We start from the raw sequence: 27994 nt of genomic DNA on the forward strand, positions 1-27994 counted from the left end.
GCAGCCTGCGGTTCACAGGTTTCAGACTTCGCCACAACACCAGTGTAGGCGCTGTTCTGGGAGCAGCAAATCGTGACCGGCTAGCTGCGGCGGCGGACTGTAAACATGGCGGCGTGCACAGCTACAGGGCTGCGCCGAACACCCCGTTACTACTAGTCTGAGAGACGCAGACACCCCGAAAATGGAGACCGAAGAGGAGCAGCACATAACGACGCTCCTCTGCATGGGTTTCCCAGATCCTGACGTGATTCGAAAAGCGCTCCGGCTGGCTAAGAATGACATCAACGAGGCAGTGGCGCTCCTGACGAACGAAAGCCCTGGACTCGGGTACGGATACGAGCCGATGGAGAGTGGGCCTTCCTCCGGCTTGGGCTCGAGTGGAGACGGGGAGAGCAGCGGGCGGACTGGGACGAGCGGGTTTGATCCCCCTCCGGCATACCACGATGTGGTGGATAGCGAGGTAAGAACGTGCCTTTCGGCAGGAGCAGAGGGGGAAATAATACTTTCAACTTGCAACACAGACTGGGCTCGCCCATTTAACTAGCAAAAACTTAGCTTCAGTCACAGGGCTACATGCAGCAGCCTAACGTGAGCTGTCAGAGCCAGATGTTGAATATTCTCCTGTCTTACTAGACAAAGTCACTGCTTCATACTGATACGAAAATGACTCCTAAACAGTAAGCTTAAGTGCCTAAATAATGGACCTCACAGGCTATTTTAAACTTAGATGCTAACCCGGCTAGCTAGGTTAGTGGAGAGTGACTCGCGCCTGTAGCTCGTACCGGTAGTGGGAGCTCAGAAGCACCACTGGTGGATTACTATGGCAGATATTACGAAGGAAACTCTGATTTATCGTTGTTATGTTTATTTATTAACCTAATTCCTGTTATCTGGCTCGTTGCAGGTGATGTCCATTGTTGGGCTAGTTACCATTATGGAGTTGTCTTGTTTCCGAGATTTCTAACCAACTAGTTCCTGACTTCTCTCAGTCAGGTTTATTTATGTGGTCCAGAAGCTCTAAACTGAGCCGGCCTCTCATTAGTTCTTGTTTATATAGTATATAGTTTGGGCAGCTTGGACGGGCTCCTGGAGCAGATCTAGAGGCTCTGTGCTTATCTTTAGCAGCTTGACCTCAAACCTGTTGCTCTGTCAAAAACTCTGCTGCTCTCGCCAAAATCAATACTTGTTTTCAAAGTCAGTGATCTTTTAGCTTCCTAGATGTCCTAGATTATTCAAGTTCTTGTTATGTCCCTTTGATTGGGATGGAGTTTATGTGATTATAGCTGAAGAGAATGGGCTCAAATGAACCTGTAGCCACTTCCTGTTGGTCATTTTCTTCAGAGTAGGCTATTACAGTCATATAATGCATATGCAGCTGCAAGTTTGACCTTCATTTAAATCTTTAAAACATGTTTTATGTGCAAAGACCAGGAAATCAGCTGCAGTAATTTCCTCCTAAGGTTACATGCAACCAAGCATTCAGTTTGTGCAATAACACAGAGGTTAACATGTTGTATTTCTCTTTTTCTCCTTCTGTGTTTTCTGTATTTATGTTTAAGACGCCCGGTGTTGGTTTGTGATCCGTGTTGTGTTCCTAAATATAGCCCTGCAGTCTCCCAGACTCACCGGTATGTTGGGGGTTTCTGCAGGGGTTCCCAGGGGGGTCTCAAGCCCACAGTAACAGAGCGGTGCAGAGTTACGCAGTCATCCAGCTCAGCCCCACACACACGTGCACGCTGCACCTTCGTGACATGCTTTTAAATCTTGGCACTCTTGAAGCGTTCCAGCTTTGACACTGATTCTGTCCCAATATCAGGGAGTTTCTGTGCTAGGTATTCAAATCGTTTTTAGATTTTCTTCTATCCTGTTTTTCTAACGTCTATATTAGCTCATCCGCCTTCCCACTTTCCTACCTCTCATCCATCTGCCTGTCATATCTAATTTTCTTAGAAAGGGAAGAGATGAAATATGATGCTTCTCCCACTGCTTTTTTCGCCCCTCTCCTCTCTGCTCCTGTCTTCCTCTTGATAGACCTAATGCCCAGTGTATCACCTTGTATCACACGCGTATCAGCGGTCAGCACAGGAAAGCATGCTCTGAATACATTAATCATAATCTAATATGTGGTGGATATGTACTCCAAGTGGCGAGACTTGACCTAACTTTGTTGTTCTGCGTTAATATTTAATCCCTGTAGTGCCCACAGGCACAATGGACAGTAATAGTTTTGCTCATTTATAATGTATTTAGATATTATTCTGGGGGGCTTTTCAAACCAAAGCAGTTTCATTCAGTAGCACAGTTACAGTGCAAACTTACTGTACATCGTTGATTGCTGTCAGACATGCTTAAATATGTTTGCTGTAATGTGCCGCTGCTTCAGAGGAGGGAGCGCTGCAGTTTAAGCTTGAATATACAGGCGTCATGAACATGTAAGCAACTTTATGAGGTAAATAATTCAATAATCATTTGTCCGTTGCTGCTTTCACCCAGACTCGGCCTTGCTGCAACTTCTCATTCTTATTTCTTACGGCAGCCGACGCAGAAATACAGAGGATGTGAAAGTTAATTTTGTATAACTTTAATTTTAACCTCCCTTCTTTTATTTGCTGAGTCGCAGCAGCTGGAAACGGCGGTGGCGTCGTGCATGTCATGTCATGCAGTGGGGTGTTCGGTAAACTCTGCTCTTGTTCTCACGCTCAGCGTTACAGATGTCAACCCTTTAGAGCCAATCGGTGGTCAAGTATTTGTAAAAGGCATGGGATTTATGCAGAAACCAAGGGCAGATGGCAGTGGAGGGGACACACTCTTCCTGCTGCTGCTGCACCCGCAGAGGGAGGAGAGGATTCAAACGACGTCCTGTTTCACATTATCATTACCAGAGGCCATTAGTGTTATCCCAGCCCTGCACAGAGGACAGCCACAGTGACGTAAAACAGCAGGAAAAGCCGAGTGGAATAAAGTCACCTTGTGCGTTACTGTCAGTAATAAATTTATCACGTCTGCCTGTTACAGCGGAGCAATGATGAAAATGGGAACTGCTCGGGAGGCAGCATGGAGTTTCCCACCACCAACCTTTACGAGCTGGAGAGTCGAGTCTTCACTGACCACTGGTCCATACCGTACAAGAGAGAGGAGTCCTTGGGCAAGTGTCTCATCGCCTCCACCTGCCTCGCTCGGCACGGTAAGATCCCGTGGCTTTGTTTGTTTTGAAGATCCCAAACAAAATCTGTGCCGTCACGTGGGCGGGACGGATCACCGAGTGGTTTGCACATGTTGTCATTGTGGACACTTCGTCACATGGCTCCACACGCGACAGCCAAACGCCTTTTCCAAGTTTCGATTCGAGGTGGATATGTGAATTCATCATCTCTCTTTTGGTCAGGTCTCGCTGATGCCGATGAGAACTGCAAACGGTTCATGGATCGCTGCATGCCGGAGGCCTTTAAAAAGGTGAACGATAAAGAAACAGAGTGATGCAGTTTCTACAAAGTCTTGAAAAGTCTGGCATCAGATTTTTGTGTCTTTCAAACTGTGGATGAGTATAGAAAAAATAAAAATAAGAATGTGTTTCTAGACACTGCTCCCTATTGCACTGTCCAAGAGATCAAAATTAAATTAAACAACAAAAAAAATCCACATGTATTGTTTATGACAGGCAGACATAATAACATAGCCAAGATTTTGACTGGACAAAACAACTTTTACAAGTAATATTTTCCCAAAGTTTGAAACAAAATGAGCAGTATTTTTTAGAAAAAAAAACATCAGACAGTTCTTACAGTCATAGGAAACTGTTTGTCCTTCCAAGATGCATTGTAAAACCAATGAAAACATGGCAATTTTAATCTTAAAAACATCCTTCCACATCCATTTTTTTATATAAGTAAAAGAAATACTGAAGAGAAAAGGTCACTAAAATAATTAGTCATAGGTTTGGATTGTTGTAGTTTATTTATTACTTTGTATTGATGAACTCTTGTTTTAAGACGGGCAGATCACTGCGCAAATGTTTGCAGTAAATTTATGTGTTTTGATGCAGAAAATAGTTTTAAATGGAATTTCGAAATGTGTATTAACCCTAGAGTGGATTTGAAAACATAACCCGACTCTCTTCGTGTCTGTCTCAGCTGTTGACCAGCAGCGCCGTGCACAAGTGGGGCACGGAGATCCACGAGGGCATCTACAACATGCTCATGTTGCTGGTGGAGCTGGTTGCAGAGAGGGTGAAGCAGGACCCCGTGCCTGTAAACCTGATGGGAGTCCTGACCATGGTGTGTAGTTCGTTATCATTACATTGGTTCGTTAAAGGTTTAGGTTTAGTTTTACCGCAAATGGCAATTTCATCGAACTACGCTGTGCTTTTGTGATTGTGAACAGGCCCTAAACCCTGATAATGAGTACCATTTTAAGAATCGGATGAAAGCATGCCAGAGGAACTGGGCTGAAGTTTTTGGAGACGAGGCCAACATGTTTGCTGTCTCTCCTAGCAACACCCATCAGAAAGTAAGGGACGCCCTTTTAATCTTGGGCTCATCGTTTACCGCAAAGTGCTGCTGCCGTATTGTCCGTGTGCCAGTTCAGCCAGGCACGCTTGCAAATATGTAGAGCCGCACGTGTATTTATATACCCGCTTCCTTATTAGTTGTTGTTTATGGTTCACAATGAAGTTCACGAGCAAGTGAGCGAGTTTTTCATCCTCAGCACTGTGTGACAGAGCTGCTGGCCTCATGAAAACACGCGTGACCGACACGCAGCAGCTGTCGGAAAAAACTTGCGTCCGTGAGAATTTGCGCTGTCATTGTTGAATAAATCTGCTGAAGACATGATTTATTTTCTGTTTCAGGAGCCTCATGGTTGGCTCGTTGATTTGGTTAATCGAGTGAGTAATGAATTTGATATTTACTGCACACGCCTATAAACATATCCTATCAGCGTCGCCTCACTTGCTCGATTTTTGTGTTTTTTCTCTTTTTTGTGATGAAGTTTGGAGAGCTGGGAGGATTCACTGCCATCCAGGCTAAACTCAACTCGGAGGACATCGAGATTGCTGTAAGGAGAAGCCTGCGTGTTTCTTGCTTTTTGTCATTCGTCTTGACGGATCATTTGAAATGGTTGCTGTTCCTGTCATGGATGGAGAGGCACTGTTGACAGGCTTTGATGCAGCCTATGCAGGCAAAAGGTCAACATGTTTACCCCCACTGCTTTCAGCTGCAGGATGCTGAATGTGTCTCTTTTTACCCACACCCTGCCTCTCAGTAACACTCCCAAACACACTCTGGCATCCTCCTGGTGTGTGACGGTTTCAAATGCTCTGTTGTTTTATGTGTTCAGAGGCATCCTTGTTCTGATGCTTCCTTCAGTTAAACCTGGCCGGAACTGCAGCGGCACATAGCTATTGAATCACTGCACACATGCTCTCTCTCAAATCATTAGCATATTAGGAAGGCAACAAGTCATCGCAGGATAATGTAACACTTTTTGGTAGCAGTGAGAGCTCAGCGGTCAGCTGTTAGGTACCTAACCGAAACATGGCAGAGATTGGAAACGAAAGGAGAAAAACTGATGGAAAGGAAGCTCCTTTTCTCTGCCTCGCTCCCAGAGATTACTCATTAATTTGTCAGCTCTGAGCAGGAAGTCAAGTTGGAGGGTTAGGGTTACTGAGTGCATGGTGGAGGAGAAGGAGCTGATCACAGAAATATGATGAAGAAGAAAAGACATGGCTGTTTTGTTTTTTGTTAACTGACAATTGTACTGTTGTCTGCCATTAGATGTGGTTTATTTTTATGATGACCGCAGCCTGTAGGTGAAAAGTGACATTTTCTGTTTTTGGTTTGTGTTATGCGTGTCATTTTTGTCCGTCTTTTTCCATCTGCTTCCACAGTGTGTATCAGCCATGGTCCAGCCTCTTGGTGTCTGTGCCGAGTACTTAAACTTCAGCCTCGTCCAGGTGAGCCAACAGTCGCACTCGTGTTTTTATGGCAAGGACACTCACAACTCACATTTCCTAACCTCAAACTTTTAACTGTTACGTTTGAGTCAAACCCAAAAGTATTCCCTAAGTTTACATGGGTAGACATAAGAGTATAGACACACACTGGTAGCTTAAGATCCTGAGTTTTGATTCTTATCACTGTTTTTAAGAGTGTTTTTGTGCCTGCATGGTCACTTTGCTGTTTCATTCAGTTTTGTTCAGAAGTTTGACGGCTCAGCTGTGTTTCTTAACATGACCCTTGTGCCCCATTCTGATTTCTGTTCTATTTTTATTTGACATATCCTCTTACAATTTTTGCTTCAGTGGCCGTTCCCCCCACACACACAGGACCGAGCAAAGTTTCATGTTGTTGTTCGGTTTTTTTTGTTTGTTTGTTTGTTTCTCTAGCCCATGCTTGATCCGGTCATACACAAGACCATCACCTATGTGCAGAACCTGGAGGAAAAGGACCTTAAAGATAAGGTAGAGTTTCAATTTAGCCCCCTTTCCAGATTGTTTTTTTTTATTGAAAAAGTCACATAACTATGAAGAAAGTACAGTAAAAACAACTGCATGTTCAGAGATGCCATAGCAGGAGAAGACTTTACACTTGGTGACTGCTCAAGAGACAAATCATACCAAGAACTGTAATTACAGAGCCTTTCAGGAAGCCTACAGTGGCAACAAACAGTGTCAAGTACCACAAATGAGGCTCATGCTGCAATAAATTAGCGTAATTGTGACACAAAGATGTTATAAATTAGTCGACTGTCCTTCAACCCCAGCGTCTAGTGAGTATCCCAGACCTGCTGTCGGCCATCAAGCTGCTGTGTATGAGGTTCCAGAGGGAGCTGGTCGCTGTCGTGGATGACCTGCGGCTCGACACGCTGCTGCGAATGCTCAAAACTCCCCACTTCTCCACCAAGATGAACTCCCTCAAAGAGGTCAGCTTTTTTGTGGGCTTCTGAAGTGTCCCCGTTTCTTTTCCACTCGTGCGCTGGTGCCAGGTCTTTATTAAACGAGTCCGTTTTCCCGCCAGGTGACCAAACTAATAGAAGAGAGCACAGTGTCAAAAACGGTGAAAAACGCCATCGATACGGATAAACTGCTCGACTGGCTCGTGGAGAACTCGGTCCTGTCAATAGCGCTAGAAGGTAAGAAATGAAGTGGTAATTTTTGGGGGCGTTTCAGTTTGATAATGCTTGTGTGAGACATAAAATACTTTGTGTTGTAGGTAACATTGATCAGGCTCAGTACTGTGAAAGGATTAAGGGAATCATTGAGCTGCTGGGGAGTAAACTGTCACTGGATGAACTCACCAAGATCTGGAGAATACAGGTACAGGCTTTCTTTAATCATCTTTAGCTTTTTAATCCACTTATAACTCTAAAAATCTGTACACAGATCGTTGTTTTTATGTGCAAATATGTCTAAAAGGGTGATAAATGATAGAGCTGTAGGCACCAAGTGGACATATTGATTTTTGTGTGGCTTTTTCAGGCGGGCCAATCATCAACTGTGATAGAAAACATTCATACAATTATTGCTGCTGCTGCTGTGAAATTCAACTTTGACCAGCTCACCCACCTCTTCGTCCTCATTCAAAAGGTGACGTTTTGATCGATTAGACGTTTTAAACAGAAAAGTGTTCTTTAAGCGTGCATTTTTAAAGAATTCGTTTGGGGTGGGGTGTTTTTTGTTTGTTTTTTTCAGAGCTGGGAGGTGGAGAGCGATCGCGTCAGGCAAAAGCTGCTCAGTCTGATCGGGAGGATAGGCCGGGAAGCTCGCTCTGAAACTACAACGGGGAAGGTACGTTGGGTGTGTTTGCTGTTTCATTATGAACTGAAATCTGTTTTTTTTTTTTTAAATATAAACAACAAATTCTTTACATTTACATGGAAAAACAAATAATTCTCTAAGTCCCTAAAAGGAGAGCATTTTGTGTTTGACTGTTTAGGTGCTGGAGGTGCTGTGGGACCTGGCCCACCTCCCCACCCTGCCGACCAGTCTCGTTCAGCAGGCGCTGGAGGAACACCTGGGGATTCTGAGCGACGCCTACGCTGTCAAGGAGACTGTGAAACGCAGTTACATCATTAAATGTATTGAGGACATTAAGAAGGTGAGACAGATGAGTGACAGTCTTGTAGTCTGTACGTGCGTGCTGTCATCTTTACCTAGTTTACACACAGATACACTCGCAGCGTAGGGAAAGCGAAGACAGAGGGAACACATCTAAAGTTAACGCTTACATGCTGGTTTCACATTATTACCCTTCAACTTTAGCTTAACTTCATCAGTGTGCCTCGATAAGACGAGTTATTCTGCTGTGGGTTCATTTTTCTCAAAGTAGTGTAATCTAGCAGGAGTTAATTTTAGGGAAAAAAAAGCTATATATGCTAACAGTTGTACAATAATAAATACCTAAATTGATCTGAAAAGTCCCCAAATTCAGTTTTATTTGAATATTTCCTTTAATTTATAAGGTTACACCTACATTACATTTCAACATTGAGATATAAAAAAAAATATTAAATAGATGAAGCCTGCCAAGAAAATGATGTAAATACTCTATCTAGAATTAAAAAAACAGTTCTGGTAAACTGTGTTTTAAGTGATTTGTATGTAGTAGACTGCATGTAAAATATACACTGACTAGCCATAGCATTATGACCTCCTTTTGTGCATCTTTTGTTGCTAAAAAAGCCCCGAACCTTTAAAGCATGGAGTTTATTAGAGCTCTGACAATTTGCTGCTGTTTCTGGCATCGAGCCGTCAACAGTAAATCATTAAAGTCCCTTAAAGTGCGAAATAAAGCGTCCCTTACTTGTGAGCCCAGCACAGTTGCTCAGTCAATCTGAGATCTTGAAAACAAATTTATGGTGGTCTCACTTGAACTGATCTTGAATCATTTATTTAGTGTTTTGGGGTCCATTATCCTGCTGATAAAAGCCACTGCCATTAAGGAATACTGGTACCTTGAAGGGGTGTGGGCAGTGTTTTTTTTTTTGTTTTTTTTTTTTGCTTGATTGTATGTCATGGCAACAACAGCGTAGCTGGCAGGACCTGAGGTTTTCCAGCAGAACATTGCCTCCACTGGACTAACTTTATTTTATTTTATTTTTTCAGTTAAACAATGTACACAAACCTGGTCCTCCTCGTGATGCATAAAGAAAACGTAAACCCCTGAAGGCTGTATTCTTGATTTTCTCTGTGGTTAGTTCTGGTGCTTCATTGTAGAAGTTCAGGGGCGGACATGGATTAGCACCCTGACCGCTTTTGCAGCTACAACAAAGCTGCCTTTCACTGTGGATTCTGACACCTTTCAATCAGAACCCTTTTCAGCAATTTGAGCCTTCGCTACATGCACCAGTGAGCCTTGACCACCCATGACTCTGTTGCCGGATCGCCTGTTTTCCTTCCCCTAATCACTTTTGGTAGTTGCTGGTCACTGCAGAAACAGGAGCGTCCCACAGAAGATGCTAAGACCCACATGTGGTCATCACGATGTCAGTTCCTAAAACCCTCACGCAGAATCAATCATTTTTCACTACACGTCAGTGGTCATAATGTTATGGCTAATTGATGTAGGTAGAATGGTGTAGATTGGAGAAATGCATGCTTTATTTTGCTTCTTTTTTTTTCTTTCGGCTCTCAGTTGTGCATGGAGCGTAGTTATTATCAGTAGACTGTGTGTACAGTCATGATTTTAACTGTGTCACATTTGCCATCATAAGACAGTAAACAGCCACATGTTATAAGCAAAACACACGTGCCAGCTTCACAAGCCTCTCATGTTATTGGGTGTAAACACAGATGTGTGCACGTTTCCCCCTTCAATTCAATTGTATGTCTCTAGACTCACACTCAGGAGGACAATAAAGGCAGCAACATTCAAACCTCATTTCATATTGGCACTTGGGGCAAGAAGAAATCTAACTCTTTGGCTAAAGTAAGAGAGTAGTCTCATACAATTTGTATTTCTGTTGACCGATGTGCGTCTGATCTCGCTGCTTCCTGCCTGCCATTCAATCACGGAGGAGGGTTCAACCACAAAGGGGTCTCTTTGGTCACAGATTGATAATTTCACAGATGGTTGCAACATGAGGTAATCGAACCAGGTGTGTGCTAATCTTTTGCTTGCCTAACTAAAAAGGTTTTGGCTCTTCCTCGTGATTACACCTTGCTGGTTGATCTGATCTGGGTGAGAGCTTTCTGATGAGTGATTTAGCAGCCCAATAAGGTGGTCAGCTTTGGTGGAAGTGCTCAGAACCACGGATATCCAAAAGAAGCACATGATTGATGAATCGCTTTAACATTTAAAGAGGTTCATTTGATCCTCGGTGCTCTATATCCCTGGCTCTGACTTGGTTTTGTTTTGTTTTCTCACAGCTCTTACTTCAAAAATGTTGAGCCTGTGATTCGAAGCCTTGTCATAAACTGACTTAAAAGGCTCATCATAGAAATTTGCCTTTCAGTGGATGTGTTTTTTGTTCTTATTGTAATTCCACAAATATTACCTGTTTTGTGTTTTGACAGGCCTCTCAGCAGAGCATTCCTCAGGCGGTCTGGGTTGTCCCCGCTCTCCGACAGCTGCACGAAATCACTCGGTCTTTTATCAAACAGACCTACCAGAAACAGGACAAGGTACCGCAAACACTCACAGAGCGTCTCAAAGAGGCTGCTCTCTGAACTGCGACGTTACGGTAACTTGTCTCCTGCTTCGCCACAGAGCATCATCCAGGACTTGAAGAAGAACTTTGAGATCATCAAGCTGATCACAGGATCTCTCGTGTGCTGCCACCGACTCGCCGTGACGGCTTCGGGCAATAATGGCCTCTCCGGCTCAACTCTGGTAGATGGGAGATACACCTACCAGGAGGTTAGTTCATGTTTGCTTGATCGGCTTTGAAGGTATGATTTTGCAGCTCAAACTACTTAATAATGAAGTTTGTTATTAAACAAGTAAAACCTATTTTTCCTGAGCTGACAGCATGTCTCCTTGGCTCTGTATGCAGTATCTGGACAGCCACCTGCGCTTCCTGGCGTTCTTCCTCCAAGAGGCTAGCCTCTACCTGGTCTGGAACAGAGCCAAGGAGCTCTGGGAGTGTCTGGTGTCCGGGCCGGACATTTGTGAACTTGACCGTGAGGTATGAAGACACTTGATGCAAATGAAACCTTGTCCTTGGCCGTTTGTCACTGCAGACACCTTTTTTATTTATTTTTTATTTTTCTAAATAACAGCCCTGGTGGAATGCAGCTAGGGGCCGAGCGAACAACATTAAATATTAATATATATTATATATTATAATATTATAACATTAACAACATTAAATGAAATAGAGTAGTGGTTAGAAGTAAGATAATGGTGTGACTGGAAAAAGTACTTCTCCATGAAGAGATTATTAAGGTTTTCTCTTGAATTATCAGAGGCAAAACTAATGATTTCATTTTGTTCAGGTAACATAATTTTATGTTACAACACTGATGCAAAGTGCTATCTGCTGCATAAAAAACTGTAATGTATTGATTGATATATGTGAATGAGAAACATTCATTTCATTCATTTTCAGCTTTTTCTGTTTTGAGCTGAGTTGCTCAGTGCGACCCCCAGTGGTTGCCTTGTTAATTATTTCTTTTGTTCAAATTAGTGTCTGCTGCAGCTGCTTTCTGTAAACTTGCAAATAGTTCATAAGTTATGAACTGAAATGTTGCTGTAGTTGGACGTGATCATCCGATGTTTTTGTGTATTTAGATGTGTTTTGAGTGGTTCACCAAAGGACAACATGACCTGGAGAGCGATGTCCAGCAGCAGCTCTTTAAGGAGAAAATCTTAAAACTGGAGCCTTATGAGATCACCATGAATGGTGAGAGCTTTTATATGTGCGTGTGTGTTTTTACCCTAACAGTTCAGAAGATAGCAGGTAACGTGTTTAATATGTGCCTCAGGTTTCAGTTTGTTCAAGACTTTCTTCGAGAATGTCAATCTGTGCGACCATCGTCTGAAGCGCCAGGGAACTCAGCTGGTCAGTCCTCTCTCAGTTTCTGTGTCACTGTTGTTCATATAAAGCACTTTTTGCATTTACGTTAAACGTATCGTATGCTGTGCTTAGTGTGTGGAGCGTCTTGACCTGGCAGGGATGGATTTTATTTGGCGCATCGCCATGGAAACCCCTGATGAAGAGATAGCCAACGAGGCAATCCAGCTTATAATCACATACAGCTACACCAACCTCAATCCAAAAATGAAGAAGGTCTGTTTATATGTGTGGGCATGCATGAATTAACTTGTTTAAATGACTGGGGCTTATTTAATAACTTAAAATCACGCACGGATGTTTTTACCTCCTTACAGGATTCTGTCTCTTTGCACAAGAAGTTCATAGCTGATTGTTACAAGCGCCTAGAGGTACGCATTTGATTTTTGCTCCGATTGTGCCGATTCGCCAAAAAAAATCCACCCGCAGCAGCTCATTTCTGTTCCCCCTGTCTCAGGCTGCGAGCTCGGCCCTTGGCGGGCCCACTTTAACGCACGCCGTTACCAAGGCAACCAAGATGCTGACAGCTACTGCCATGCCAACTGTGGCCACATCTGTACAATCACCATCCAGGTACAGAGGGGGGTTTGGGTAAGAACAGACTTACTGAACTTTATTATAATTATATTTTTTTCTCAAATTATTTATTATTTTGTTTCTCATAACAGTTTTAAGAATCAATTCAACCTGAAATCTTACCGAAAGTTTTATGGATTGATTTCTAGATCCACAAAGCTGGTGATAATTGAAAGACTGCTGTTACTGGCTGAGCGCTACGTCATCACTATAGAGGTACTTGACAGCAAATGTGAAGAATACGTAGGCCTCAAGTGGTCACAGATAATATTTATGCGACATATTTTTAGTATCATTAGTCAGATCTTTTTCCTGAGAATAAAACTGTTGATGTTTTTTGTGCTTCTGTGCAGGACATGTACTCATTTCCTCGCACTATTCTACCTCATGGGGCCTCGTTCAATGGACACCCCGTCACCCTTCACATCACCTATGAGTCAACCAAAGACACGTTTGCTCTCGAGGTAATTCAGGTTTCCAGCAGCGTTTTGTGCTTAGTTGACATCTGCAGAGGAACTGCCCCTCTCCTCTGACTGTGTGTGTTGTGTGTCCTGCAGACCCACAGTAATGAGACTGTCGGAAGTATCCGGTGGAAGATATCAGAGCATTTGAGCTGTCCAGTGGATAATGTCCAGATTTTTGCTAATGATAGTGTGGTAAGTGTTACTGACTGTGGTCCTCTTTCTGTTTTACTAGATGCTCGGGTAAGACAGTTTCTGAACTGTATGTTGTTTGGACATTCGCTGCAAATTGCTCTCTCTCTAACTCTTCACTTCCTGTTAGTTGACTATGAATCGGGACCAGAAGCTGCTCTCCCAGCTCGGCTTCAGCGATGAGCAGAGCCTGACAGTAAAGAGCTCAGGCACTGGCACTCCTTCCGGCAGCTCTGAGTCCTCGGCCTCCGCCTCCAGCAGTTCCAGCTCTGCCATCTTCAACTCCGCCTACGCCTTGGAGCAGGTATTACCTGAAGTCGTGAATGTGCATTCAACTCACAGGGCGCCCAGGCCAGCTTTAGTTCTGATGCACTGTGGCCATGTTTCTCTGTGTTCAGGAGAAGTCCCTGCCTGGGGTGGTGATGGCTTTGGTGTGCAATGTGTTTGAGATGCTTTACCAGCTGGCTAACTTAGATGAGCCCAGGTGAGATGGTACTCTTTATATTGCATTCACCATGAAGAACCATCTTGATTTCTTGTGATGCCATCTTTCTGTATCAAACCCTTTTGCTTTCTTAAAAAAAAACTGTTTTCTAAATATGTAATATAAAAGATAGTTTGACATAAATATTTAAGCTTTAACTTCCTTCTTTTTATAATTCTGCTAACCAATAGAATCACCCTTCGTGTGAGGAAGCTGCTGCTGCTGATACCAACAGATCCCGAAGTGCAAGATGCTCTCGACAACTTTGTCCCCAAAGAATCCAGCGTCTGGAGCCACCAGGTACCTTGAAAGTGTCACCGTCATATCAACCACTGACTGACTATTAAAGCTCTCCCCTTTCTGAAAGCTTCTGTCTTAAACATGGGCCTTCAAAAACATTTAAGAGCTGTGTTATATTAAAAAATGAGGGGTTTTTTAGCACACAGTTTGCCATTTCAGCTGATTTCTGTGACTCTTTTCTGCAGAAGACGCTCTTCACCCTCGGTCAGGGTGCAGGCTCTCGTTCTCCATCCGTAACTCCCAAGCAGCAGCATCAGCCCAGTGCTGCATCCATCCTGGAGTCTCTCTTTAAATCATCTGCCCCTGGCATGTCTACGTTTAGAGTGCTGTACAACCTTGAGGTGTGCATGCATTTCAACACAAACTTGAGCAACCATTTCACGTCTGTGCTCAAACATTAAAGAAGATTACTGTCTTCACATCTGCTTTTTTTCCCCTTCTTCTTCGTTCCTTCTGTGTGTTAGGTATTGAGTTCAAAGCTCATGCCAACATCGGATGACGAGATGGCAAAAACAAGCAGCAAGTCTTTCTGCGAGAATTTCCTCAAAGCAGGAGGCCTGAGGTAAAAACACTCCCAGAGAGAAAGAACTGTCAAAATCTATTTTTTTGTGTAATATATGCATTTTAGTCCAGCATCATTGTAAATCAGGACACATACACCATTTGCTGTTTAAAAAGCCTTACAGTATTTTTATTTTGGTCCTGCCAACCTTTTCTGCAGCCTGGTGGTGAATGTTATGCAGAGAGATTCCATCCCGTCCGAAGTGGACTACGAGACCAGACAAGGAGTCTACTCAATCTGCCTTCAGTTAGCCAGGTGCAAGACATGGATCAAAAGCCATTTTCACACATGCATTACGTTTTCTAGGTGTTTCAGATTATGTTTTAGTATGGGAAAACCCAGTAACAGCTCTTAACAATAACAGAGTGAGATATTGGATGAGTAGAGGATTTATTGCTCTTGAAAATGTTTATGTAGGAAATGTGATGTTAGTTGTTTCTGCTGTTTTCTATTTAGTCTATGTGCTGCTTTCAACTTGCTTGTCAATGTCATGTATACACAAAAAATCTTTTATTGTCATTTTGGCTTCACTCTGGTGTATTCCCAGCTGTGAAAATTGTCTCGGAAAATCTCTCACTGTAAAAAGCGTGCGGAAAAGGAGAAATGTAGCAAAAGTCTGGACCTTAAATTCCATGGCTTTTTTTTGTTTTTTCCTGTGTTTATGTGGAAAAATGACCAAAGTCCCATGGGTTTGGGTATTACATTTCACATGCAATCTGGATTTCCATGCTAAATAATCCATGTTTGCAGATTCCTCCTCGTCGGTCAGAGCATGCCTTCGGTGCTGGATGATGACATCATCAGGGACGGCGATGCATTGTCTTCCCGGCCTTTTCGTAACGCGGGGCGGACAGGTCGGCAGCTGTCCCTCTGTGGAACCCCAGAGAAGTCCTCCTGCAGACAGATGTCTCTGTCCGAGCGCTCATCCATCCGAGTCGAGGAGATTATTCCTGCTGCTCGTGTTGCCATCCAGGTACTTTCTGTGATAAATCAGCTGTTTGTTCATCACTCAGATTGATTTTGTTGCCGCACTGAGAAATATTCTGTATTATTTGCTGTCTCTTTTCTAGACCATGGAGGTAAACGACTTCACCTCCACTGTAGCCTGTTTCATGCGTCTGACTTGGGCGGCTGCAGCAGGACGACTGGATCTGGTTGGCAGCCCACAGCCAATCAGAGAGACCCATAGTTCACTTCTGCCACAGGGAGTCCGCACCAGAGTCAGCAGTACTGGTAAGACAGAAAAAACACTTAACTTCTCAGTTTTGGTCTGTTTAATAGCTCATCATGTGGTTACTATAAGCAGAATTTGTTCTTATGGCTCAAGTGTTTCCACAATCATGGCAGTTATCTTGTTAATTATTTTGTGAAACAAATGTTCTGCAGGAAGTAACTGCAGCTCCAGCAGTGAGGGAGAGACCCCGGCAACAGCCTTGCATGCAGGGATATGTGTCCGACAGCAACATGTCTCCACCAAAGATGCCATCATCGCCCGCGAGGCTTTGTCTCTGCTGGTCACCTGTCTGCAGCTGCGCTGTCAGCAGCTGGGTAAGACCGCTGCAAGAGCGCTGACACGTTTTGCAATCCATTCCTGCGTGCATTCTCCCACAGATTTAACACCTTCTGCTTTGTTTCCCTCGACAGCTTCATTTTACTCCCTTCCCTCCGTCAATGACTTCATTATTGATATTCTGCTGGGGTCTCCCAGTGCAGAGGTAAACCGCACTCTGAGCAAACTGTGAGCTGTGAACATTTCACTGGACTCGCACGAGTGATCTTTCCCGTTTCTTTTTCCCCTCCCCAGATCCGCCGTGTGGCTTGTGATCAGCTGTACACTCTGAGCCAGTCTGACACCTCTGCCTTCCCCGAAGTCCAGAAACCCAACTTGTTCCTCCTTTCAGTCATCCTCACTGCCCAGCTGCCACTCTGGAGCCCCACATCTGTCATGAGAGGCGTCAACCAGAGGTACTGAAGCAAGAAAGACAAAATGGGCTGGTGTAAAACCTTTCAGACATCTTGTGTTAAGGTTTTTATTTTTTTTCAGGTTATTGTCTCAGTGCACAGAGTATTTTGATCTAAGATGCCAGCTTCTGGACGACCTAACAAGTAAGCCACACTTGTTACTCCTTACGTGTGAAACGTTTAATCGGACATAAGAATACTTGTAATACAAAGGATGTCTTCCATTCTGGCAAATAAAGATCCATTTATAGCAGTTTCTGATTATTTGTGCCTCATGTCCGATCTGCTCCAGCATCAGAGATGGAGGCGTTAAAAGTGAGCGCTGCCACCATGCTGGAGGATGAGATCTCCTGGCTCGACAACTTTGAGCCCAGCTGGAGCTCTGAGATGGAGACCAGCGAGGCAGATAACATCCTGCTGGCGGGACATCTCAGACTCATCAAGACTTTGCTCTCGCTCTGCGGCAATGAGAAAGAACATCTTGGTGAGAGCGAACACAAGCGGACATGTTGCTCACCCGCAGCCCAGTTTGGAGCTTTAATAACGACAGTGTTATCATGTGGTGTTGTGCAACCCAGGTCCGTCACTCATCCAGCAGTTGTTGGATGACTTCCTGTTTCGAGCCTCTCGTATCATCATCAACAGTTCCAACCCTACGCCTTCTCCAGCCCCCAGCCACGACTTCCACCCCAAGTAAGCGACTCATTTAGGCTCATTTGAATGTTTGTGAAGACAAAGCTCTGTATGTTTCTAGTTAGAGCTGGCAGCAGAAGTAAATAAATCTGACGTGTGGTCAGGTGCAGCACAGCCAGCAGCAGGCTGGCAGCCTACGAGGTTCTGGTGATGCTGGCAGACAGCTCGCTCTCCAACCTGCGCCTCATCACCAGAGAGCTGCTGTCCATGCACCACCAGTCGGATCCGTCCCTCTCCAAGGAGTTTGATGTGAGGCATTTATCAGATTTGTATTTGTATCTTAGTTCTGTACTGTTTTCAGAATTTTACATATAAACACCTGTGTCTGTCGTCAGTATTTACCGCCTGTGGAGAGCCGGTCGGTGTCAGGTTTCGTAGGACTAAAGAACGGTGGAGCCACGTGTTACATGAACGCTGTGTTCCAGCAGCTTTATATGCAGCCTGGCCTCCCTGAGGTACACAGATTTCTAACTTTTCATCAAAAGAAATCTGCTGTTTGAGTGCAGACCTTGATTCAAATGGTGACTACGTTTTTTTTTTATTTTGTTTAAGGCTTTCCTATCGATTGAGGATGACACCGACCAGCCTGAAGAAAGCGTCTTCTACCAGGTTCAGTCTTTGTTTGGCCACTTGATGGAGAGTAAACTGCAGTACTATGTGCCAGAGAACTTTTGGAAGGTAACAGACTGTCTACATCTAGTATGGATACAACTGAGGAGTGTTTCCTGCTTCTGCATGTATCAGAAGCAGAATTATGTGTTGTTAACGGGGTCCATAACTGTTATATATCATTTATATGCAAATCTGTTGCAGATCTTCAAGATGTGGAACAAGGAGCTGTATGTCAGAGAGCAGCAGGATGCCTATGAGTTCTTTACCAGCCTGGTGGACCAACTTGACGAACACCTCAAGGTATAGCTTACAACTTAGCCCAAAGAAAACGGCACAGAACCAGCAGTCAGCTTAATGTTTCGGTTCTGAAGAACTTGTTAATTTTCTCCTTTCCAGAAAATGGGTCGAGAGCAAATCTTCAAAAACACATTTCAGGGAATTTTCTCCGACCAGAAGATTTGCAAAGACTGCCCACACAGGCGAGTCCCCGTCCTCTCACGTTACCAGGTGCTGACCCTGTTTTGGTTCTCCATGTTTGACGATGTGGGGCGGGGTGGTTCTGTCGCAGATATGAGCGGGAAGAAACGTTCATGGCGTTGAACCTTGGAGTGACGTCTTGTCAGAGTTTAGAGATCTCTTTGGACCAGTTTGTCAGAGGAGAGGTGCTAGAGGGCAGCAACGCTTACTACTGTGAGAAATGCAAGGAGAAGGTCTGTATACTGCCTCGAATGCTTTAGCTTGGTTACTCTTGGCATAATTTATACTTAAAGTTTGTGTTTATGTGTTATCTGTACAGAGAACTACAGTGAAGAGGACATGCATCAAATCCCTGCCCAGTGTGCTCTGTATCCACCTCATGCGCTTCGGATTCGACTGGGAAAGTGGACGATCCATCAAATATGACGAGCAGATCAGGGTACGGAGAAAAATTTGTATCCTGCGATTGTATTCCTCTTCCGCTGCAAGTCCTTGACATGAATTTAAAATCTTTTCGTTGAACAGTTCCCCTGGGTGCTGAACATGGAGCCCTACACCGTGTCCGGAATGGCTCGTCAGGACTGCAGCGGAGAGGTCGGCGAGGGAAGAGGAGATGGGACCTCAGGAGGATCGCCCAGGAAGAAAGTGACCATTTCAGAGAACTATGAATTGGTGGGCGTGGTGGTGCACAGTGGTCAGGCACATGCCGGACACTACTACTCCTTCATCAAAGACAGACGGTGAGAGAATGCACCTTTCGCTTTCCCTAATTTTAGAAATAATTCTCTCCGTTTCCTCATTGGCGCTACATGCTGCAAATGTTCTCCGTAAACTGACCTTCTCTTGTTTTTGCTGTACATAATAAGCTGAAAATCGGTGATAATTGGAGCACATAAATTTTCCAAACAGAATTAAGAAGTCCTCCTTAGGGCCCCTGAATGCAGCATCAGCGTTTATGGAAACTGGTTTCGTTTGTAAGCGTCTCCAGATGTTTGGCTCTGAAAAATAGGAATGCTCATCAGTTGTAGTTCTTCAACATAAAGAAACCTCAGGAGTCTGCACTCGGCACTAAATCACATCTTTGTTTAGGATCACTTGTCGACCTTTTTACAGGTGACGAGGTACTTTCTGCAACTGCTTCTTACTCGGGTTTCTTCATGTCAACTTGATTCAGGGTGTAATTATACCTTTTAGATGACATTTTCTCTTAGTGGAAGGAAAGTACATCACACGTAATGCATTTAAATATAGATGTTTCAAGAAATATGATTTTAGAGAGTTGCAATGCACCTACCGTTATATTTCAAAACACCATTTGATGTGTGGAAGAACAATTATCTTACCTGTAGTAGACAGCTCTTTGACTGCTCTCCCTTTGGAGAAATAGTGTAATTCTGATCAGATTATTAGGATAAGAATAGTTCAAGTGGACCTTTGCTGGCTTCAATTTCAAAAACATCATAGCGTTTCTTGCAAAAATAAGTTTACGTTTACTTGCTGTCAGTTTTGCATTACACGGTTTTATACGTAGGTTTTTGTGGTTATCTGCGAGCGCAAATAGCAGCAGCACTGAGTTGTAGCACTTTGGGTGCAGCCTGGGGCATGTCTTACTGGAATATAATAATATTTCTTTCAGTATATTCTGACACTGAATGTGGTTCAAAGGTTTATAAAATAATATTTGCGTGAGCTGCCATAAAATCTCTGAAATTAGAGTTTTAAGATGTCGGTATTTCACTTTGGTCCCAGACTAGCTGTTAGCTCATCAATCTGGTCACAATTAAACTCTGTTTCTCCAAACTGAGGTCGTTTCAAGAGTTGTCTACAACAGGTAAGATGATAACTGTACATAAACCTTCCAGAGAACTCCACTTTAAACGCTCTGAGCTGTCACTTTAAGAAAATCTTTACATTCACTATTGGCAAAGATTAGTTTTGTTTTTCCAATTTATTTATGTTAATTTTTAATTTTTCACAATACCTTCCCTATTTTTTCTTTCTTTTTCTCTTCTTCTTCTGTGGTTTGCCTTGTAGTGGGAGCGGCCGTGGACGTTGGTACAAGTTCAACGACAACGTGGTGGAGGAATTCGACATGAACGACGAGACTCTGGAGTACGAGTGTTTTGGTGGAGAGTACCGCCCCAAAGTTTATGACCAGTGTAAGTAACTGGTTTTTGCTTTCTATCTGTGCATCACAGCAAACGTCTTGCGAGAGCATCAGTGAATAAACTTGGGTGTTTTTTTGGGGTGGGTGTGTGCACGCGCAGCCAACCCATACCCTGACGTGCGGAGGAGGTACTGGAATGCCTACATGCTGTTTTATCAGAAGATTAGCGATCAGAACTCTCCTGCCCTGCCAAAGAAAAGCAGAGTCAGCATCATGAGGCAGGAAGCTGAGGATCTGACACTGTGAGTCAAGTTTGAATCTGTCATGTAAACACTCATTGCATTGTTTGTAATGCCTCAGTCAACTTTTCCCTTACTTCTGCAGCAGTCTGCAAAGTAAAGTTGTTTAACAAACCATGAGATTTTACAGACACTGGTTGCAAAAAAACGTTTTAGGGATGAGCCTCAGTGCATCACCTGCAAGCAAACATTTGTGTTGTGTTTCCCAGGTCTGCCCCTTCCTCTCCTGATGTCTCCCCCCAGTCCTCTCCTCGACCGCCAAGAGCCAACAACGACCGCCTGACCCTTCTCACCCGTCTGGTGCGCAAAGGGGAGAAGAAGGGTCTCTTTGTAGAGAAGATGCCCGCCAGTATTTATCAGGTAAACTTAACGCCAAGCTCCCCGTGTCTGTCTTTCAGCAAATATAGACTCTTTGTTTGTCGCGGTGGTGAGATGATTTCAACTCTTTAGAGGAAGATAACCTCCCGTTTTCATTGCTCAGATGGTGAGAGACGAGAATCTGAGGTTCATGAGGAACAGAGACGTTTACAACAGCGACTACTTCAGCTTCATCCTCTCCCTGGCTTCAGTCAACGCAGTATGTGTCCGATGGGCTTTCTTATTTCACAGATAAACAAACTAGAGATGTGAAGTAATATTAAGCTGCACTCATATATAAGAGATTTCACAATATAATGTAATTTTCATCAGCTTTTTAGGAGATCTCCTTAGATTTTATTTTCCCAGAATTGAGTTATTCATACATTTCCATGTGATATTAGCTCATATACACAACATGTATTTAAAATCCTTTTTTACAGACTAAACTGAAGCATCCAGACTACCAGCCCATGGCCAAAGAAAGCCTCCAACTGGCTGTTCACTTCCTCTTCCACACCTTCCTGCACACCAAAAAGAAACTCAGGTAGCTAAATAAACACACGGGCAGAGCGTTACCCCGTGCTTCCCGAGGAGCACGTTATCTATATTTATTTTGGGGTTTTTTTTCATGTCGCCCCTGCAGGGTGGACACAGAGGAGTGGATGGCAGCCGTGGAGGTGCTGCTGTCGAAGAGCAGTGAGGCATGCCAGTGGATGGTGCACTACCTGGTGGGACCAGAGGGACGTGAAATCATCAGGTCGGAATTTATTCATCTGCTAATGACTTCTTTTTTTTTTTTTTTGTTCAATATTTGATCACAGAATTGAGTTTTCTCTCTAATAAATACACATGCTTGAGCTTGACTCTAAGCCTGATGTTGTTGGTGCTTTATAACAGGATTTAATTGCTTCAACACTGTGTCCCTGGAGTATATTTGGAGTATTAAAAACACGTGTGTCCGTGTAAGTCGCTCGTTTGATGCTGATTGGCTGAAACAGTGGGCCAGTCTCTGGAATGTAAACATTCAGAGCCAGAGGATAGTTTTTGAAGTATGGGTGTTTTTAGAGACTTGTGTTGGCTTGCGCTGCTCTGCGTTTAATGGTGGGGTGATCGGTTTATCCTCAGACATGATTGGTTGTTGAACATCAGGCGTTTTGTGCAACACTAAATCTCCAGCCCCCTTTTTCACACCACATATTACATGTTTCTTCTCACGGAAAGGAAACACGAAGGGCCAAACTCTGCTGTGTGTCTCGAGCACAGCAGTACAACAAAAAAATAAAAGGGGGGGGGGGGGATTTGCTCTCTGTTTCAGGGTTGTTCTTCCTCTTTAACCTAAAAATGTTGATCAGAATGTTCTCTCCATCCCAGGGTTTGCCTGTTGGAGTGCAGTGTACGAGAGGTGAGGACGGTGGTCGCGTCCGTCCTGGAGAAAACCCTGGAGAGCGCGCTGCACTTCGGAGACCCGGGACTGGACAGCTTGACCGACGCTCTGCTCTCCTTGTTGGACAAAGACGTTCCCGAAAATGTGAAAAACTGCGCGCAGTACTTCAGCCTCTTTAGTAACTTTGCTCAGAGGGTAAATCACAGAACAGCACAGAGAAAAATGTTGAATTAAGCGACAGTGAAGAGAGTCCCTGAGCTTTGTGTGGGTTGTTCTTCGCTCTCAGGGTTGCAGTTCTTGTCAGCTGTTGTTAAAACATTCGGCCTATCGTCGGATGCTCATCTTCCTCCTGGGGCCCAATAGGCAGAACAACCAGGTATAACTGCTTAATTTACACTTTGAAAAATGTAAAATAGGGTGTTTTAATTTAAACCCATGGTGTATGGGATTGTTTGAGTCGGTATGTAGGTTTTAAAAAGTGACTTTTTTTTTTCCCCCTTTTATTTCAGAATCGAAGGTGGAGTCCGGCTCAGGCTCGGGAGTTTCTCCACCTCCACAGCACCCTGGCCCTCATCACTCTGCACTCTGACCTCAGCTCCCAGCAGACGCTAGGTGAGTCACTCCTGCTTTTAGCTCGCACACGCTCCTCTAAATGTCAAGCTATTAGTTATTGGCCATCGTCGAAAGGCAAAGACGAACAATGTTGTTGTTGTCTGAGTTTGTGTGCTTGTCTCTTACCAACATATCCCATGAGCCATTTGACAAATTTTAATGAAGCTCTCATTGTGGCAGTAGCTGACAGTCATCCCCAACACATGAAATCTCACGATATGCATTTCTTTAAGCAGTACTAGGCCTTTAATTTGATTCAGTTTCCTTCCTTCCTTCATAGATCCAGCAGGAATCAAGTTGCACATGAGCACCGTCCTGTCGTCCACACCTCTCCTCCCTCTCCACGGAGACATTCTTGTATCGCTCTTCACCCCCGAGGGACAGCCCTATCTGCTCGAGGTAACACACAGACCAGCGTTTTGCTGTTTTAGCTTTTTGGATTGGATTTTAAAAGGCGTCGACGTTCGCTGACATTCTCTCTGTCTTTGTGAGCAGGTGATGTTTGCCATGCGTGAGCTGTCGGGACCTTTGTCTCTGCTGATAGAGATGGTGACCTACTGCTCCTACTGTAACGAGGTCTTCTCCCTGGGAGTGCTGCAGTTGCTCAAAGTAAGAAAGCTTGAGAACACCTCCCGGGCATCGCACACGACGACGGTTTTCTAAAGAATGCTCTGAAATCTTTGTGTCACAGAGTCAGCTGGAGACGGCTCCACCTCATGAGCTGAAGAACGTGTTTCAGATGCTGCAGGAGCTTCTCGTGAGTCACTTTCTTCGTCCTATCACATCATAACCATATAACCTTTATAGTTATTATCTTTTCTATAAATCTTTAATCTCAGGTAGTGGAAGACCCTCTACAGTCCCAGAGACTCAAATACGCCTTTGAGTCAGAGAAAGGCCTGTTAGGTACGTCCTCAGTTTAAAGTGTCATTAAGAGAAACCCTTAAAGCTTCTTTTTTTTTTCCTTTTTGCTCAGTTAATATAATGACTTCTCATTGCAGCTTTGATGCATCAGAGCAACAACGTGGACAGCAGGCGCTGCTACCAGTGTGTAAAGTTCCTCGTCACGTTGGCTCAGAAGTGAGTGAAGCTCCGGGTCAGGGGTCAGAGATATACGGGTGGATCTCTTTCTGTGTTGTATCACTTGTTAAGTGTTTTCTACGTTTTATCCTCAGATGTCCTCCAGCCAAAGATTATTTCAAAGACTTGTCCGGTCACTGGAGCTGGGCTGTTCAGTGGCTGCAGAAAAAGGCGAGTAACATACTTCATGATTACACACATCAGAACCACCACTTTCTATTGACTTTTCTATTTGTTTTTGCACGCATTAAAACCCTGGACCCTTTTGATTTAAATGCTGTTAAATACATGTAATCATAAACATATATATATATATATATATATATATATATATATATATATATATATATATGTTTTTTTTAACAATAGTGTGCCCAGGCTTAGCTTTTCATTAAAGCAGCTTTTTTTTTTTTTTCTCTAGAGACTTGGAGAAGAAAATACTTTTATTCATCTTACAGTGAATTGTATTATCTCTGCCCTCAGATGACTGAACATTACTGGACTCCACAGAGCAACGTCTCCAATGAGACATCCACCAATAAAACCTTCCAGCGCACCATTTCTGCACAGGTGTGTAAAAGGTTCTTCCCACCAGCAGGAGATCAGCTCATGAATTTCCACTTTTCCTTGGTTTCTCTGTCCTGCTCAGAGTCAGGCTGACCCCTGTGTATCTGCGTGTGTGTGTGTGTGTTTTACCATCTGCAGGATACCCTGGCCTATGCCACAGCACTGTTAAATGAGAAGGAGCAGTCTGGCAGCAGCAACGGCTCCGACGGCAGCCCGGCGAATGAAAACGCAGACCGCAGCCTCCGACAGGTAGCTGCTCACAGCGAGCCTGCGAGCGGCTTCGAACAGCGGGGCTCTGAAATGATTCAAGCTGTTCCAGCAGCTCGCACAGCCAAAAGAAGAACAATGGAGCAAAACGCATAATCTCGCTGGCTTCTGCGGAAAGCTTTGAAGGCAGTTTGTTACCACCTACGGTTGTTATTAGCAGTGGATTTAAAGCTTCTGACTCTTGCTGTGCTCGTCAGCGTGCCTACACAGGATCGTCAGTTTTTCTGGCAGAGCATTGGAAACAATGAGCGTGTTGTGTTGAAATCATAATCCTCCCGTCACGTCCGGAATGCTTTACTTAAAGACCTAGATTCTGTTCTTAAAACTGGACTTCTTTTTTTTTTTTCCTCCACAGGGGTCGGAGTCTCCCATGATGCTCGGCGATTCAAAGAGCGATCTAGAAGACGTCGACTCCTAACTCCTCCAGCTGGCGGGAACCGTCCAACGGAGAGTCAGCGCAGGTCCAGGCAGCCGGCTGAAAGGGCTGCACTTTGCCTCTGATTGGTCAGGACACTTAGGACTCCACAGGAAGCCAATCAGAACACTTTCTCTCGGTCGCTACGGCAACGAAGGAGCTATGAATAAATCAAGAATAACTTCCTTTCAGAGCAGCCAAGGCGACGATGGAGACGCATTATCATTAAGGGCAACGAAGTTGATTGGGGTGGGATGAGCAAATAACTTTCCACGAGTCGCGGACGACTTCAGTTCATGCTTCGATTCACTCGTTCACTTGGAACGACACCAAGGTGGAGGATGGGTCCGGGTGGTGTTTTAACGAATATCTGCTCATATTTGCCAATGTATTTGCATAAACATATTCATATTGTAATTAAGATTTGTTCCATAGGTGTAATTTTCAGTGTAAGATAATATTTTAAAACCTCTTGTGTTTTTCTCCACAGCCATGCAAATCGAAGGAGGTAACGTTAGCTGCTCTAGAGGAACTTAGACGTGTGCGTTTGTACAGAAACACCTCCACACGCGAGCACTTGGGGAGGGGGCGGGGTGGGGTTAAGTATGCACTTTAGGCTATTGTGATGTACAGCAGCACGGGGCGGTTCCTCCAGAGCCACTTGGCACTCGTGTCCTCTTCTTCCTTTTATCAACTTCTGTTTGCAGTGCCACTTAACGCAGTCGCACGACAGCGAGCCACTCTGCCTGTGACTGGACCTTTGACCCGTAGCCACAGGGACACAGGAACGGGGACAGGGTCTGTCCCAGAACCAGGACAGATCCGTGGCCCTCAGCGAATCTCAAACTAGCAGTGCCAAGGTCAGCAGCCTCCCTCTGCTTTTTTTCTTTCTGCTGACAGGGAGCCTCGTGTGCTGGGTTTTATTCTTCTCGTCGCTTTTATTTGATTTTTTTTTTTTTTTTGATTCTGGATGGATTTAATCCTTAAAATGATCTTTAGGGACTTCAGGCCTTATGCAAGAAAACCTGATCTCGAAGCTCACAGATCAGCGTAGGCAGGCCATCAGTGCCGATTAAGGAGAAGCTCAGAAGCATGTTTTATTTTTAGGTGCCAAGGTTACACACACTCTCACAAAGACTAACACTCTGTAATACACATTTGAAACATGAAAAGAAACACATGCAAGCGCGTGTCGCTCATTCTGTTCGCTCTTGTGTACATCTCACACGTCCTCCTCACTTCACTTTACCTCTGCTGGATCGGGTTTCTTTTTTGTTTTGCCTTTTGTGCTTTGGTCTTGCCTTTTTACACACACACACACACTGGGGAAGCTAAACCCAAATGTAGCTCGAGTTCTCACCGGGGAGAAACACCCATGTTACCATCATCCCTACCCCAAATCGTCGGGAGTCTTAAAGTGCCTTAATCTCCCGATCTCACCCCGACCGGACCCCCCCTATTCTTGACGCTGTATCGTCCCATCATCAGTGGGGGTGCCGTCAAGCGTGTGCTCCACTTGTAACACCAAACCAGAGTTTTCCTGCGGTCGTATCGTCCACCTGCAGGAGTGCAACAGGGCTCGTACATCCCCCATCACCCCGCAAACTAATACAGGGAAAATCCTCTGCGTGCCGCGACAAAGGATTCTGTGAATGTAACTGTCTCGAGGTGGGAGGGTGGGGTGTCCTCAGCCGAGCAGGGTTGAGGCGACAGGGTTTCAGTGATGGTAAAATGCTGCTTCTTTTCACTCTTGATTCACTCGCCATAGCTGTGAAGGAAACCACACTTTCACGTTTTTCAAAGACATGAGCTTGAACTAGCATAGCCGCTTAGCTCTCAGCTTTAACAGGTCAATGTTTACAATACGAGGCAATCATGCAACCTGCTCTTCTGTTCAAGTCAGTTCGCAATCAGTCCGCCGAGGAGAGGAAAGACTCCACTTTAGCCCTTCCATGCACACACCCCTCACTCCTTCTTCCGCTCCGTTTCATTAGCTGTGAATGTCACGTCGTGCTCTTCAGCACATTTGCATGTGTGGCAGCAAGTGGCAAAGGTTTTTTTTTTTTCTGTGTGATGGGGGAAGACAAAACAAAACAAACAAAAAAAAAAAAAAGAAAGAAAGAAAATCAACCCCCCGTGTTGTTTGCGTGTGATTTGGCATCATTAGCACTTGCTGTCTCTCCGTGGCTGATTCTGCGCTTCGAGGAGGGAGGCCGCATGCAGTCCGTGCCAAGTGACACACGAGCTGCATCGAGGCGAGAGTCTCCCACAGGTTCGGCCCTCTTCTTACGTCTCCACGACGACTTAAAGATGGCAGCGAAGGGGGGACTTCAAAACAATCTTTTAATTCTGGGATGCAGGGAGGAATGAGTAAGCGTGCGGGTCGGGATTGGCATCTATACGGGTTTTTACTGTGCTTCGATTTTCAAATTTCACTTCTGACGTCGCAGGAATCTGTAATGCATGTTGAAAGTCAATTTTAATTTGTACATCAGAGTTTGATTAAGGGAAAATTTGATATAAAATAAACTGGAATGCACAGCGTTTTGTAAACATTGTTTTCATTCATGCCTTC

At 44.3% G+C, this 27994-nt stretch overlaps 1 protein-coding gene across 3 annotated transcripts; it reads left to right on the forward strand.

Annotated features, from left to right (window-relative positions):
* The first annotated feature begins 64 nt into the window (after positions 1-64).
* Positions 65-27963, forward strand: usp24 (ubiquitin specific peptidase 24). Of its 3 annotated transcripts, none has more exons than XM_017428817.3 (67): positions 65-460; positions 3016-3184; positions 3386-3453; positions 4131-4274; positions 4381-4506; positions 4847-4882; positions 4987-5052; positions 5885-5950; positions 6383-6457; positions 6760-6918; positions 7014-7128; positions 7209-7312; positions 7475-7582; positions 7688-7783; positions 7932-8093; positions 9831-9923; positions 10511-10618; positions 10704-10853; positions 10990-11121; positions 11727-11838; positions 11921-11997; positions 12085-12225; positions 12327-12380; positions 12467-12600; positions 12735-12801; positions 12939-13049; positions 13143-13241; positions 13369-13542; positions 13637-13722; positions 13914-14022; positions 14208-14363; positions 14487-14584; positions 14744-14839; positions 15335-15557; positions 15655-15817; positions 15971-16132; positions 16229-16299; positions 16389-16549; positions 16629-16690; positions 16839-17030; positions 17125-17239; positions 17344-17488; positions 17575-17694; positions 17792-17917; positions 18053-18151; positions 18248-18330; positions 18420-18561; positions 18648-18767; positions 18854-19068; positions 20363-20487; positions 20596-20737; positions 20944-21094; positions 21216-21311; positions 21535-21638; positions 21738-21851; positions 22466-22673; positions 22765-22854; positions 22988-23090; positions 23371-23489; positions 23586-23699; positions 23782-23847; positions 23930-23996; positions 24092-24170; positions 24266-24341; positions 24654-24740; positions 24876-24986; positions 25360-27963. In XM_017428817.3, exons 1-67 carry the CDS (start codon positions 182-184, stop codon positions 25420-25422), a joined length of 7884 nt encoding a protein of 2627 aa, XP_017284306.1. In that variant the 5' UTR covers positions 65-181; the 3' UTR covers positions 25423-27963. The 3 variants fall into 3 exon arrangements, with proteins under 3 accessions (XP_017284306.1, XP_017284307.1, XP_017284308.1); XM_017428818.3 differs by having other exon boundaries at positions 182-460; positions 12467-12582; XM_017428819.3 differs by lacking the exon at positions 9831-9923 and having other exon boundaries at positions 182-460.
* Positions 27964-27994: the final 31 nt, after the last annotated feature.

This window comes from Kryptolebias marmoratus, linkage group LG24 (assembly GCF_001649575.2).
Source record: "Kryptolebias marmoratus isolate JLee-2015 linkage group LG24, ASM164957v2, whole genome shotgun sequence".
NCBI lineage: Eukaryota > Metazoa > Chordata > Actinopteri > Cyprinodontiformes > Rivulidae > Kryptolebias > Kryptolebias marmoratus.

Excerpts from the sequence above, each read along its gene's own strand:
- usp24 (XM_017428817.3), top strand. The coding sequence starts at position 182 with ATGGAGACCGAAGAGGAGCAGCACATAACGACGCTCCTCTGCATGGGT. Across the intron at positions 13,242-13,368 it reads TTTTTGCTAATGATAGTGTG|TTGACTATGAATCGGGACCA; the intron begins GTAAGTGTTACT and ends ACTTCCTGTTAG. Across the intron at positions 16,133-16,228 it reads GCTGCGCTGTCAGCAGCTGG|CTTCATTTTACTCCCTTCCC; the intron begins GTAAGACCGCTG and ends TTCCCTCGACAG.